The sequence below is a fragment of the Phaseolus vulgaris genome, chromosome 3 (assembly GCF_000499845.2).
Source record: "Phaseolus vulgaris cultivar G19833 chromosome 3, P. vulgaris v2.0, whole genome shotgun sequence".
In the NCBI taxonomy this organism is placed as follows: Eukaryota; Viridiplantae; Streptophyta; class Magnoliopsida; order Fabales; family Fabaceae; genus Phaseolus; species Phaseolus vulgaris.
Genome location: NC_023757.2, coordinates 1,852,198 through 1,865,476, shown reverse-complemented (window position 1 = coordinate 1,865,476; position 13,279 = coordinate 1,852,198). Strand labels below are relative to the sequence as shown.

General features: G+C 33.0%; 2 protein-coding genes across 3 annotated transcripts; one reads left to right on the top strand and one right to left on the bottom strand.

The window, feature by feature from the left end:
• Nucleotides 1–682: 682 nt before the first annotated feature.
• LOC137806163 (uncharacterized) lies at nt 683–5,205 on the bottom strand. 2 transcript variants are annotated; one of them, XM_068606146.1, is made up of 10 exons: nt 5,064–5,205; nt 4,446–4,624; nt 4,306–4,371; nt 3,857–4,192; nt 3,321–3,570; nt 3,128–3,185; nt 1,638–1,724; nt 1,402–1,533; nt 1,153–1,288; nt 683–1,035 (listed from the first exon to the last, which is right to left on the bottom strand). In XM_068606146.1, exons 2-10 carry the CDS (start codon nt 4,523–4,525, stop codon nt 816–818), a joined length of 1,365 nt encoding a protein of 454 aa, XP_068462247.1. In that variant the 5' UTR covers nt 4,526–4,624; nt 5,064–5,205; the 3' UTR covers nt 683–815. The 2 variants fall into 2 exon arrangements, with proteins under 2 accessions (XP_068462247.1, XP_068462248.1); XM_068606147.1 differs by having other exon boundaries at nt 4,827–5,200.
• Nucleotides 5,206–7,542: 2,337 nt separating this feature from the next.
• Nucleotides 7,543–11,770, top strand: LOC137806168 (probable UDP-3-O-acyl-N-acetylglucosamine deacetylase 1, mitochondrial). The gene is made up of 7 exons (XM_068606152.1): nt 7,543–7,675; nt 7,798–8,106; nt 8,986–9,192; nt 9,657–9,758; nt 10,461–10,525; nt 10,944–11,088; nt 11,299–11,770. Exons 1-7 carry the CDS (start codon nt 7,625–7,627, stop codon nt 11,350–11,352), a joined length of 933 nt encoding a protein of 310 aa, XP_068462253.1. The 5' UTR covers nt 7,543–7,624; the 3' UTR covers nt 11,353–11,770.
• The last annotated feature ends 1,509 nt before the right edge of the window (nt 11,771–13,279 follow it).

Below are 13,279 nucleotides of genomic sequence, written 5' to 3'. Positions count from 1 at the left end.
CTGTCCAGATAAGCTTATATATGACAAAATCCAGAAGTGACATATTAGTTTTAAACTTATATATTCAGTACTTTGTGATTTGACTTACAGATATAAATATACAAAAGACAAAAAAAATTAAATCATTAAAAACAAAACGAATATTTCATGTCAATATATTAGACAAAAAAAATTAAATCATTAAAAACAAAACGAATATTTCATGTCAATATATTAGGTGCAGATTTGAATTAATATGGTGTAGAGAAAATCAGTCATAGTATAATTACCCAAAAATAAATAAATTTGAATTATAAAAAATTTACATGTATTTATTTTTATATTATTGATCAGCTTCTTTTAATGCCTCATTAAATTATATAGTTTACTTAAAATACACAAATAGTTTGGAATATTATTTTCTACTTTGATAACAATTGTGAATTTGTGATCATAATTGTAAATCTTATTAAGGAGTATTTCTGAACAGTTAAAAGTTAATTTCGAATTATGCATTACTGCATTCTTGATTCTTCAAACCAGATTGTGTTTTTTTCTAAATTGTCTTGCCTAAATATGTAAACTGAAAACTTTTGAACACATTCTAAACGGGTATTTTTCGGGAAGTGTATCATTTTTGTCATTTCACTGTAACTAGAAATGGCACCAAACAATTGCTGTTAAATAATTCAATCAGAATCCCTAAGGCAAAAAGTGGTCATGTTCTCTTCATTTTACTTTAGTATATCAAAAAGAACATAGAATGTATCAAGCTAACAAAAATATTGTTGACAGGGATAAATGCAGAAAAAGAAAATCAAATAAATATTTCATAATCAATTTGAAGATCTAGCTAACAGCAAATGATTTTCAGGAGAAATGCTAGATGGAACAAATTTGACAAGCTTTGCATCCAATCCATGTTTTCTTAACCACATCAACCTCCCCATGTCAATGATCCACTTGCACTTAAATCCCAGTGCTGCTCGCCTATCTGCTTGCATGTCTGAAAGAATGTTTTCAACTCCATTTGCATATCCATCACCTTGCTCCTTTCTGCAGCCAAAACACAACTTTTGATATACCAGTTTCCATGACTTTCAGAAAATCTTATTTTATTGGTAACAATAATTTTTATGCCCAATCTAATGGGTAAAGATATGGAAGGATTACATGAATTGCAAATGTGATATACAGTTGGTAGCATCAGGATCGGAATCATGATTAGCATCTACTGCCCAGCTGGTAAACCATGTAATGGCATGAAAATCTTCTTTTGTCAGCCCCAGATCCAGAAAAAACCTTTTATCTGCAAGGTTACAATTTCAGTCAGCAAGTAACCAAAACTTATCATCAGATCCATAAAGAGGTTTAAATATAAAAAATACAGTATTCACTAGCAAGCCAGAATAAAGTGATTACTTGTATAGTGTTTCCATTGGCAAAGGTGGTGACAACATGTTGCTATAGCTAAACCTCCAAACTTACTGTTAGCAGTGCACTGTTCACTACTATCTTTTCTATATTCAGGAAAGCAGCATCTCAATGTTAAATCTGAAAAAAAGTTGCATAACCATTTATGTTTTCCTCAATTAAACAATCACCTTAAATTTTGGGGCCAGGGCAACACTTATCTAACTAAATTGCCAAAAAGTCACCTGTTGCAGCTCCACATAGATGTTTACCAATGGCCAGAAATGGAACTCCTCGCAAGGACTCAACAGCATTCAAATCTAGATCTTCAACTGTAAAAGTTGGGTGTTATAATTTTCAAGAGCACAAAATTATAGATAAAAAGTAGCTGCAATACAGAATTACGAAGCAGCCGAAGAAGATAGAGAAATTTCTATCAGAGGATTAAGATGTAAGGTTTTATGTTTCATGTGAGAGGCACGTGACTTGTTAATTAAAGGGACTAATAAGTAAATAAATTAAAAAAATGAAGGATAAAACACAAATGGGACTAATGAGAAGCAATTTCCTAATAATAACTGCTATTTGATGGGCCTAACAGAATAATGGGATTTATATTTATATAAACCACTAACGCATAAACAAGGTCCCTTCCCTGACAAGTATGTACGTTTATCTGCCCTATATCCATCAAATAAGAGAGATTGTAGAATAGAGAGTCCAAGGGAGTGAAACCTTGAATCGTCATTCATGTAATTGAATATCTCCATAGAACTATTCAAAGTAAAGGGCCAAAGTAATTCATTTAATCGAATCTACAGAACACTAAAGGGTAATATCTTACACATATTCTATCTTTAATATATTTAAGGACCACTTAATTTTAAGATCTTGTTTTGGTTTTCTATATTATGCAGTTACTAAAAACTGTTAAGTTTTTACATCATATTTTTACATAGGAAACCTTTAAAATGATTACAGCTAAAAACTGACTAGACTCCGTGAGAGAGTTAATAGAACGAAATCTAAATAATTCAACAATGTGCACATGCCATGCCCATAATAAAATATAAAATGCATGGAAATTCAGTATAGTACATGACAAATACATCAAATATATATTGTTTCTTGATATGATGAAAAAAGCATGAGATGAAACAAAATTAGGAAGAGTGTAGATTAAGATAAAAGCACCAAGATCCACAAAAGTTTTCAGAAGAAATGCTGGCTGTAAAGTTATTAAGGAGAAAAATACGAAAGGTGCTAAATTAGCATATATGGTCATACCATGGATATGCCCTTGGCCTACAAACTACGAAGAAAAAACGGCACTTCTTTTCATGCCTGATCATTCTTACCTCAACATAGAGGACAACAAAACTTTTACATGCTTAAGACTAAGAAAACGAATATGTTTAGTTGATTTCCTTAAATAAGTGCATCTTTTGTATTGGGTTTTTATCAAGAGCTTTCAAACGTGAATGCATATGAATCACGTATGCAGAATAGGAGAGGAGGAGGGCGGGGGAATTGTGAGTGAATTCATTTTGAAACATTTGTTTACACTTCAATGAGATTAAATTTACAACTCCAAATCCTGTTATTCACAAATTTTTCATATTCAGTTGAAATACGCAATGTGATTTCTTCAGTAAAGATATCCAAGCAGGCAAACTCAACCACTATAAGTACAACTTCAAAAAATATCTTCTACAACAATAGTTGAGACTCTTACTGTCTATTCTTAAACGCTCTAACATCAAACTCTCATTCTGTCGCAGTGATCGATCAGCCTGGCAATAGCAATGACATGATGTAAATAAACAAGACAGAGATCACTATAAGTTCAAATATCTCCAACATGATTAGAACTCATTGGATATAGGAGCATTTAATGATTATTATTTTTCCAAGTAGCTTATGTCTACCTTCAACTTGTATGACTTTCGCTCAACTAGAAAGACTCGTTGGATTCCATAACAATCTGCAAGCATTTGAGTCAAATATCCTCTGCCAGCTCCAAACTCAATCACTGCAGGCACATCCTCCTCCTTCTCAACTGGTTCCACACACTCAGAAGTCTTCCTTCCAAGAGAATTCTTCAGCAACCCAAAGTTTTCCAAATTTCCCACAATAGATGCCTGTTGCATTATATGTTTCTCTTGAAATGGCAATTTCCTGCAAACAACTCAAGTTACTACATTTTTTTCCTTCTATTTTGGGTTGAAATCAATGTTCCCACTAGTGATTTGACTTTGTTACTCGCAAATGTTTGGTTCCATCAGCAGGACTGATGAATGAAAGTAAGCTTTAAAATAAAGGAAGAACAGATGAGGGGCTTTGTGATTAAGAAACTAGCCACAGGGGAAAAGTAACAAATCAGAGTCCCCAAAAAAATGGTTTTGATATAACTATACAAGGCAATCAGAATTTGACATTAAATAAATTCAGAGGATTTACTAACCTATCTTCAACTCCTCTCTTAATCCATAAGCTGCAAACCTCCGGCATTTGAACTGAGTCCTGAATATCTTTACACAACGACTCGTGAAGAAATTCAATCTTTTCAATCAACTTGCAAAATTCAGGCACACTCATTTCATGAAGAGCATTCCTCTTCATTTCGGAAGAAACTGTATTAGTAGGCAATCTTGAATCATCAACCCCATATGTCTCCTCCTCTCCATCAGAACCAGCATTGATACTCTTTTGATAGAAAGGTTGGACAGACAAGGATTGAACCTGTTTCAGCAATGGACACCGCTTAACATGCCCTTTGAGATTTTGCTCAAGCACCGAGCTACCGAATGTTGAAATAGCAAGAACCAAATGAAGAAAGCTCAAAAATTAGAAGCGTGAACATAAGTTGATACACACAAGAAAGCATGAGAGAGAGAGAGAGAGAGCAAATACTGAGATGGATCTATGGGGCATGGAATCCACTGGCCTTCGGACCTTGAGTTGTGATTTCCACAGAATCTGAGCTCATAAAATTAAAGGGTTAGTGAGTGAAATGAATCAAATTCCATAGAAACAAAGAGATTGACACTTACAAGGAATCATCATTGAGAGGGCAATTTGCACAAAATCTGTTCTTGTTAGGAAGCCAGAAGTTGCAGCGCTTGGTCCTCATAGTACCTCCCTTAACCTAATTAATTCATTCAAAACCTTAAAGAAAGACTTCAATTATAGTTTTAAGAAGCACTCTTCATATCTTAGGAGATTGCATCACCTGCATAACGAAGAAAAGAAACACAAATTAAAAAAAGTCTGTACTCAATAACAAATATATCCAATGCCACATTCATTGCATATATCCAACTACAACACATATAACTATGAATTTGCCTAATTTATACACAAGTTAAGACTACAAATTTAAAGAAGTTACACCAGAGAGCTTTCACTAAACAAATTTCAAATTTTCTTCTTACCCTAAAAAGGATTCTACACGAGATGAAATTCTTCTTCGCTGCGCAAACTGTTTACATTGCAGGGTTTTTCCAAATTTACGCATTTAATGTGTTACTTGAAGAAATACAATGTGATACATAAAGAAAAAAAAAACAATTACTCGTGCATAACCGAACCAGTGTACCCATTTATTTGAATTTTTGAATTTACAAAGAAGGAACACGAGTTAAGAGAAAATTGAAGGTTCGAACACACACCAGAAACGCTGAAGAAATCGACGATAGAAGCTATGCTTCGACTCTGAATCAACACAACAAAGGAAGCTCTGGGCAAATTCAATGTTAGAGGAGACGACGCCGTTTTGTGTATTATGACAACAGAAATAAGACGGTGTGTTCTACATAACCGTGGAATTTAAACTATTAAAAGGGTTAAGTTATTTTATTTTATTTTTAAATTCTTTTTGTTTTTAATCTCTCTTGTTATCTTTAATTTACAACCATTTTAGGAACTTTTGTAAACAAGTTTGAGCTTGTTGTATTAAAAACATAACTTATTGGATTTTTACTTGGAGTAGATATATTTTATAGGTAATGAAAGTTATCCTTAATTTTGTTTATAATGATTTTGGAGTAGGGTTTAGTTTTGCTATTTGATATAATAGTTTTTGTGATGCATAGTTGAATTTTTCACTTTGAAATAATTTGGAATTGTGTTGTTGTTGCTTTTACCTTAATTAAGTATATTTGTTTTTTACTTTTAGTTACAAAGTTGTGTTGTAATGAGATTAATTAGATATTAATATAACAATCATTTTTGTTGGTTTTGTGGGGGCATATTTTAGCTTAAAAAAATTTGTGTTTTGAAGTTTTTAAGGGAGGAAAAGTAAATGATAAAGGAGAACTGGATTAGGCTCCCTTAAGTGAAGCCTAATCAACCTCGATATCATGTTTAAGTGGATAAATGTACATGAAGGTATTTATAGTGGGTCGTATTTGAAGATAGGTATAAAGTTTTTGAAAGGACTTCAAGAAAGTCCAACTATTCATATACAATTGACTTGGTGTCATGTTCATGGCAGTCAAGATGGACACTTGAAAGGAGATAGAGAAAATTGAATATCTAGTTCTTTAAAAAGTATTTGTGAACATAAGTGAAATCCTCGTTAATTAGTTAAGGCTTCATGTAGACTCAATCACTATTAGTGCATGGCTTAAGTGTAATGTACTCGACCATTGCATTAGGACATACACTAAAGGTGGAGACAAACTCTCCCACCTTATCCTTCAAGGTAAACTTGAAGGCATAAAAATCAATCTCCCTGGGTACTTAAGAGGAGTACTTGGAATTGGAGATCGGAAGGAACTTGTCCTTCTTTACCTTCTTGGCCATGTTTAGCCCAGAAGAATCTCCAACATCTTGGGAAGGGGCCTTGCGCTTGGCCAGAGCGAGGCTAGCCTATTCTTCCCTAACACAACAACATCCATCATTGCCACGAAGGGGATGATCTTGGGAATGAGTTCCTTCAAGGCATCCCTTACAATAAAGAATGATTCAATATGAATCGAGAAATATTCTCCAATGGGCGCAACCTCTTTGTGCACGAGAGGACTTTTCTTAGGGGATTGAAAGAAGAAGAAGCCCTCTTTGTGCACGAGAGGACTATTCTTAGGGGATTGGAAGAAGAAGAAGCCAATGAAGAAGAAATAGACGGAGATAAACATACCTAATGAGGAAGTACTACAAATGCAGACACAAACACATGGAATACGAAAGTAAAGAGCAATGAGAGCAAAGAGAAAGAGCACAAGCACACCAACAAAAACAAGCAAAGGAAAAATAACACAATACTTGTTTTTTGTTTTTATAAGCTTATGGAAATCCCTCATTAAACCATACCCTTCATAAAAGCCTTTGAATGAAACACCAATCGCCAAATTGGCGTGGCATCTCAAAAGTACATAACTCATCACTTGGTATAAAACTCCCTCATTAATGCGCATAAGATTTCGATCTTTTCATCATTATATCATATTAGTATTACTTTAATTACCACCTTAATTGCATTTTAATTACATCAAGCTTGGATTGTTGAATCCTAAAGACTCAAACGAGCTGTTTTTGTAATCATGAAGTCCAACCAATGATTAGTCATGAAAACGCTACCTGTTTCTAAGAGGTTGATCCAAATGCAAATAAAGCTAAAGTTCAAAATAAAAACCCAACTACCTAAAAATCGAGTTTCGATTTTGAGAGTTTGTGTATCACCAACACCATTAGACACAAAACATTTAATATCCACTCACAATCATAGATTTAAACCACCTATAGTTAACATATATATCGCTAATACAGAAAATAATTGATCTACGTTTCCATGTAAATCGTCTTTATATTCAATAATTGAATAAGTTACTAAGACATTTATAGGTCAATAAACCTGGAAACTATTTTATCTTATACAAATAATCCACTTTTTTACTTTCAATTATAAAATTCGACAATCCTAATAAGAAAAATTGACTCATTTAAACAAGACAAACAATTATGATTTTAACTTATCATGGGTTATATCAATATATCTTGTTAATATTAACTAATATTCTTAACAATTTACGTTTTGAAAACACATATTTTTTTATATTAAATAATAGTACAAAATTACAATTATATAAAATTTAAAATAAAATATCAAATGATCTGAATAATTTAAAATAAATACAAATATGAAAATGGAGACTCTAAATATTTTGGGGGCAACGTGAAGACAAGACAAATTTGGATGATACTAATGACTGTTTGACACATACAAATCAAAATGTCAGTCTCCAACGTACTCAGGTCATCGAAACTGGTGTCATGGAATCCCGTTCGTGCTATTTTCTCCGTTTCTCTTATTCTTCATCTATACGCACCGTTTGGTTCCGCAAACGCTTAAGCGATCCACAAACGTAGTTCTGTGACGCTAACCTCTTCGACGCGCTTTTGCAGACGGGGAGGCTTCAGCAAACCCTAGCTGGATGCGTGGAGAGGAACGGCGCGGGTCTGCATTCCGGGAAGGTTTCGACGGTGAGGCTGTGGCCCGAGCTCGCTTCCCGAGGCAGGTACTTCGATTTTCGTTCCCGTTCGATTCCCGCCGCCGTCGAGTTCGCTCAGGTCTCGCCGCTCTGCACAACTCTGAGCAAGGACGGGATCCGAATTCGAACCGTGGAGCATTTGCTTTCGGCTTTGGAGGCTTCGGGTGTTGATAACTGCAGGATTGAGATTGAAGGTTTTGATGATGAAGAGAACGACGCTGAGGTAATCGTTGTTGAAACCTCTTTATTATAGACACTGATACGACAATTGGGACACAGACATACTTAAAATCTTTAAGTAGATACATAGACACTGTAATCTTTAAGTAGATACATAGACACTATAATCTTTAAGATATAGATACATGGACACAAATCTTATATATTATATAATTATAAATTATATAAATTAACAATAAAGATTTATGAATACTAAATATGTTTCACTTTTTTTCAGAAAAATGTTTCTCATGCTTCCTTCAAAAACCCTAAAATTTATATAATAAGTTTGAATTTTTAGAAAATTAATGTATTTCACTGATACATACTTGCATACGTGTTCTACAAGTATTGGACAAGTATTGTGTCTGGTACGTGTGTCTGACGGACACAACATTTAAGAAAAGTGTCTGAGTCTGTCTCATAGGTTGAAACATTGTTTGGTTTGTGGAAAGAAGATGAATAACCTGTTAAGTTATTTGTTGAAACATTGAAATATTGAAGAATCGTTCAAATGAATCCAAAAAAGATATAAAGTTGGCTCACTAGTGAAAGTGAATAGGAGGGAGGGATATAGGTGTAGGTTTGAGTTGAGGCTCACTAATGAAAATTAGCATATTAACCATTGACGTTTCTTTATCCAAAAGACAAATGAATCCCCAAAATAAATATTAGTGAAATATATATCAAGCTAAGTATGAAACTGATGGATTCATTTTATGTTTCTCGGATATTCTCCCTTTCTCTGCTTCATCATAAAAATGTTATAGTATTTTGTGCAAAATATTTGTGAATGTTTTTTCTTCCACCCCTTCCGTTCCCCTTTATTGATTTCTTGTACTTTGTATTAGAAAATTATTAGTTTCAATCGTTTCTCATACAGATTCCTATATTTGATGGGTCAGCAAGGGAATGGATGGGAGCAGTGGAAGAAGTTGGTTTAATGGTGGCCACTGATCTTGATGGCAAAAGTGTTGAGAAAATGGCACCACATGTGAATGAACCAGTGTTTGCTTGGAGAAATGATTCTTTTGTTGCTGCATTTCCTTCTGAAACGGTTCAAATAACTTATGGCATCAACTTTCCACAGGTAAAGATAGGTTGACTATGTATTGGGTTGAGATCATAAAAAGTTTCTTGGCATGCCATTTAGAGATTTTTCTCCTGTAAGTTAAAATCAGTTTGTTCACCTCAACTTTTAAGAATCTCTCTCATCTAACTTATCCAGAAGTAGGGGTGTATGAGTTCATTTTAACCCTTTGGTTCATTTTACCTGCATATTTTTCTCCAACGAATACTTTGCAATAAGTTTATCCAGATTGGTGCTATGTGCTTTATGTGCTGCCAAAGCCAATTGTATATCAACCAAAAATTAAAGCAATTGCATGTATCTTGATGCTTTTTCCTTTTAGACTATTGATATTTGCAATTTGTTCCCAAAGAATGTTAGGATACTAATATGCTAATATTTTACATTGAAGTGATTTTTATACAATAAGGTCACATGTCTATGTTTTTAACCTTTGGTAGGTTTGGCATTGAATCCTTTTGCAGGCACCTGATATTGGCTGCCAGTGGTTTTCTACTTCCCCCTTGGATAATTTGGTTTATTCCATGCAGATAGCTTTGTCGAGAACCTTCTGCATTCATGAAGAGGTTAGTTCTGCAGTTCTTCCATTTATAATCTAGTTATTGATATATTGGTTTGTTTCTACTACCATATATAATATAGTGAACAACATCTTAAAATGTAAGATATTACTTGTGCATGGAACTTGAAAATTTGGTGGTAAGTTGAACTGGATATTGAACAACCATGGTTAATCCACGCCAGTGGCATCAACTACAACCAAATGACACCAACATGTTCGATCAAAAGCTGAATTTTCAATTAATCACTGAGTTAATTTTTGGTTTCTTCTGAACTTTTCTTATTATGATTGTAATTGAACTGGATTCATACATTTTAGATTTCAAAAGGTTGTGTTGGTTTTTTACTGTTTACCGCAATCCTACCATCTTTTAAAAATAAAGATAAGAATGCTATTACATCATTAAACATGCCTTAATCCTAACTAGTTTATATTATCTTCTGAACAAAAAGCTGTTTTGTGTTGTATCTATATGTAACCTAGTATCCTAGGGTCTTCTTTTTTTCTCTTTCCTTAAGCTTCTCACCCTTATGTGTGTGTCTCTCTCTATATATATATGTATGTATGTATGAACATAATAGTGAGATCCAAGTTAAGATCTGTTGAACACTTTTGATCTTTAAGTAGTTCTTTTCTTTAACGGTAGTTGTATATGTTTGATAGTATGCACTTAACATTGGATACCCTGGATTAAAATTTCTTTCAGATTGAGCCTATGCGCAATGCTGGACTTATCAAAGGAGGTTCTCTAGAAAATGCCCTTGTATGCAGGTATATACTTTTGCTTCAAGCATGTGCTGATCGAAGCTCAGCTTCATGCTACACATTTGATAACCTATTTTAGTAGAGCAGATAAGTTCATGCAGCATTATTTTAAGAGTAGTTTGAAACAACACATTTTTTGGAAATCCCAGAAATGGTTGTAGTCAACTATATATATAACATTAATGACGTTACTTTAAGATGAAATTAATCTCATTGAATATATACATAAAACTTCGATTCATGATACTCTGGCCAAATGAAATTAAGTTCGTACTAAGGTACAAATTATGTTCGAAAGTTCTATGGGATCTGGGGATACATGAGAAAGTGATGCATTGACGATTTCCATGTTGCCAAATTGTGCTTCTTTGCTTCTATGCTTCTATGATATTCATTGTATAATCAGTACCTTTATTTTTTGCAGTGCCAAGAACGGTTGGTTGAATCCACCTCTGCATTTCAGTGATGAACCATGTCGTCACAAGATCTTAGACCTTATTGGTGATCTCTCCTTGGTTGCTCGGTCTGGGAATCAAGGACTCCCAGTGGCACACATCGTAGCGTACAAGGTGCGTGCCTTTGGTTCTCTCTTCCCTATCTTAAACATTCTCATTTGTTAATTTGACTTTCGCTGTGTCACAATTGATGATGTTGAAATATTTAGAAGTGTTTGTAACTGATAGTATATACAAAACAAAGCATGGTATTAGTGATTTGAATTATGGTCGAGATCTGTGATGTGAATGATTTTTAATGCGATTGGTGTATGGTTGATGCAGGGTGGCCATGCATTGCATACTAATTTGGCTCGCCGCCTGATAGGAATGAGTTGAAAGGCTAACATGTTCATAATGGCTACTGAGAAGCTGTTCTTTTAGGTGGCTTCCTTGCTGGATGCTTCTGAGCTTCTATGCAGCCCAAGCTGAAATTGTTATCTTCAAATGAGAAATTTTTGGTAGATAATTTTTTTTATAGAAACTTTATATTTCAAATTTAAACAATTGTGACTCAATATCTTAGTCTTTTGTCTATATTTTCTACCATGATAATGAATAATTCGGATGAAAGTAGACAGTCTAATTCACACTCTTTAAGAAAGTAAAATTAGTTAATAACATTATCTTTGTTAACCATTGGTCTTTAGGGATGACAAGTGTATCTAACCTTGTGGATAATTTTTGAACTTTTCCTGATTTTGACGGGAAATTCTTGAATGAGTATGAGTAATATATGATTGATTTTTTAAATTGGGTATGTCTAGATTTTCTGGAGTTATAATGAATACTTTAGATGAAAGTAGACAAAATATTAACAGAAAATTTTGGCAGTGTTTCAACATCTTTTTTAGCTAATTCAGAGTCTTTTAAGAATGTAAAATTAGTTAATAATATTATATTTGTTAACCATTTGTATTTATTTAAGGATGACAAATGAATTATGTCCTCTGGGTATTATTTGACCCTATCAGATTTTAATGGGAATTCTGACATTGGGCTGCTTCTTCCTGCACCATAGATTTTCATATTTCCAAAAATCTCCTCTGTAATATTTCGGATTACTTAACCTGGAAGTCATTTTTCAAATTTGTAATTAGTTTCCGGATTATATAATTTGGAAGTCTTTTTTTTTCAGAAGCATGATTACTTCTCGGATTACATAATCCGAAAGTTTTTTGACTTTCGGATTATGTAATCCGGAAGTCTTTTTTCAAATACGTTTCTGGATTACATAATCCGAAAATTATTCTATGGGGGTGACACAAGAAGGATAATAATGTATTTTCATGTTGTGTATGAAGGCGCAGAAGAAGATATGGAGGTGCAGGAAGAAACAGTCCTGACATTGAAGGTGTATAAGTGTGAGGATAGATAATATCCAAATTTTTAATTTGAGTTAAAAAATGATTTTATACTCATTGGTCTCTTGTTTTTCTTACCATATTCGTCCCAATACTTATTTCTAATTTTGTTTTAAATTATTAAAACATTCCTTAGGTAACAAAAAATTTATATTAAGGTCTTTAGTTTCGTAACTTTTTTTTATAGGTTATACATTTGGTAATCTTTACTATTTTTATAAGAACTTAACTGATCTTTTCCTCCCCTTATTAAGAAATAAAAATATCTTTTCATACATGCCAATTGCTTATGTTCTAAAGAATAATAAAAGAGAATTAAAATTGTCTAAGAGATCTACAAACGTAATGAAACATCATCAAAACCTAAAACATAGATAACAAGATAAATTAGTTTAGAGAAAAACATTCTCCAATTGAAAGGTTTAGTAAAACCTAAGCACTCACTAATAAAGTTACAAAATTAAATAAAGTTACAAAATTAAGATTAGGGAGATTGTTATACAAAAAGGGACTTACTTTAGATTGGATTATGATTAGATATAAATATTTTATGGTTATCTATTTTCAAACCAATAACATCTATTTGGAAAAATAATAATTATAAATGGTTTCAAAAAATAAAGAGATAAATTGAGAGAAAGGAGTGCAGAGAGAAATATGTGAGAAAAGAAGAAGCAAGAAGTATTAGAATAAGGAAAGAGAAAAAAAAAATCACTTTTAAATCGATTTCTCACATTTTTTTTAACATTTACATTGATTTTTCTTTTAAATGTTGTCGCGAATCTGTTAAAATAGTATTGTTAGGATCAATCACTGCATTTGAGATATTGTCTGTTATGAAATTTTTGAACTCCATCACGGTTTTGTATTTAAAAGAGTAAGTTGGAGGAGAAAAAAAAATA

Coding starts and splice junctions, on each gene's coding strand:
- LOC137806163 (XM_068606146.1), bottom strand. CDS start 4,525: ATGAGGACCAAGCGCTGCAACTTCTGGCTTCCTAACAAGAACAGATTT. Junction 4,372..4,445: donor CCTCTCAATGATGATTCCTT/GTAAGTGTCAAT, acceptor TTATGAGCTCAG/ATTCTGTGGAAATCACAACT. Junction 4,193..4,305: donor TGCCCCATAGATCCATCTCA/GTATTTGCTCTC, acceptor AACATTCGGTAG/CTCGGTGCTTGAGCAAAATC.
- LOC137806168 (XM_068606152.1), top strand. CDS start 7,625: ATGTCAGTCTCCAACGTACTCAGGTCATCGAAACTGGTGTCATGGAAT. Junction 8,107..8,985: donor ATGAAGAGAACGACGCTGAG/GTAATCGTTGTT, acceptor TTTCTCATACAG/ATTCCTATATTTGATGGGTC. Junction 11,089..11,298: donor CACACATCGTAGCGTACAAG/GTGCGTGCCTTT, acceptor TGGTTGATGCAG/GGTGGCCATGCATTGCATAC.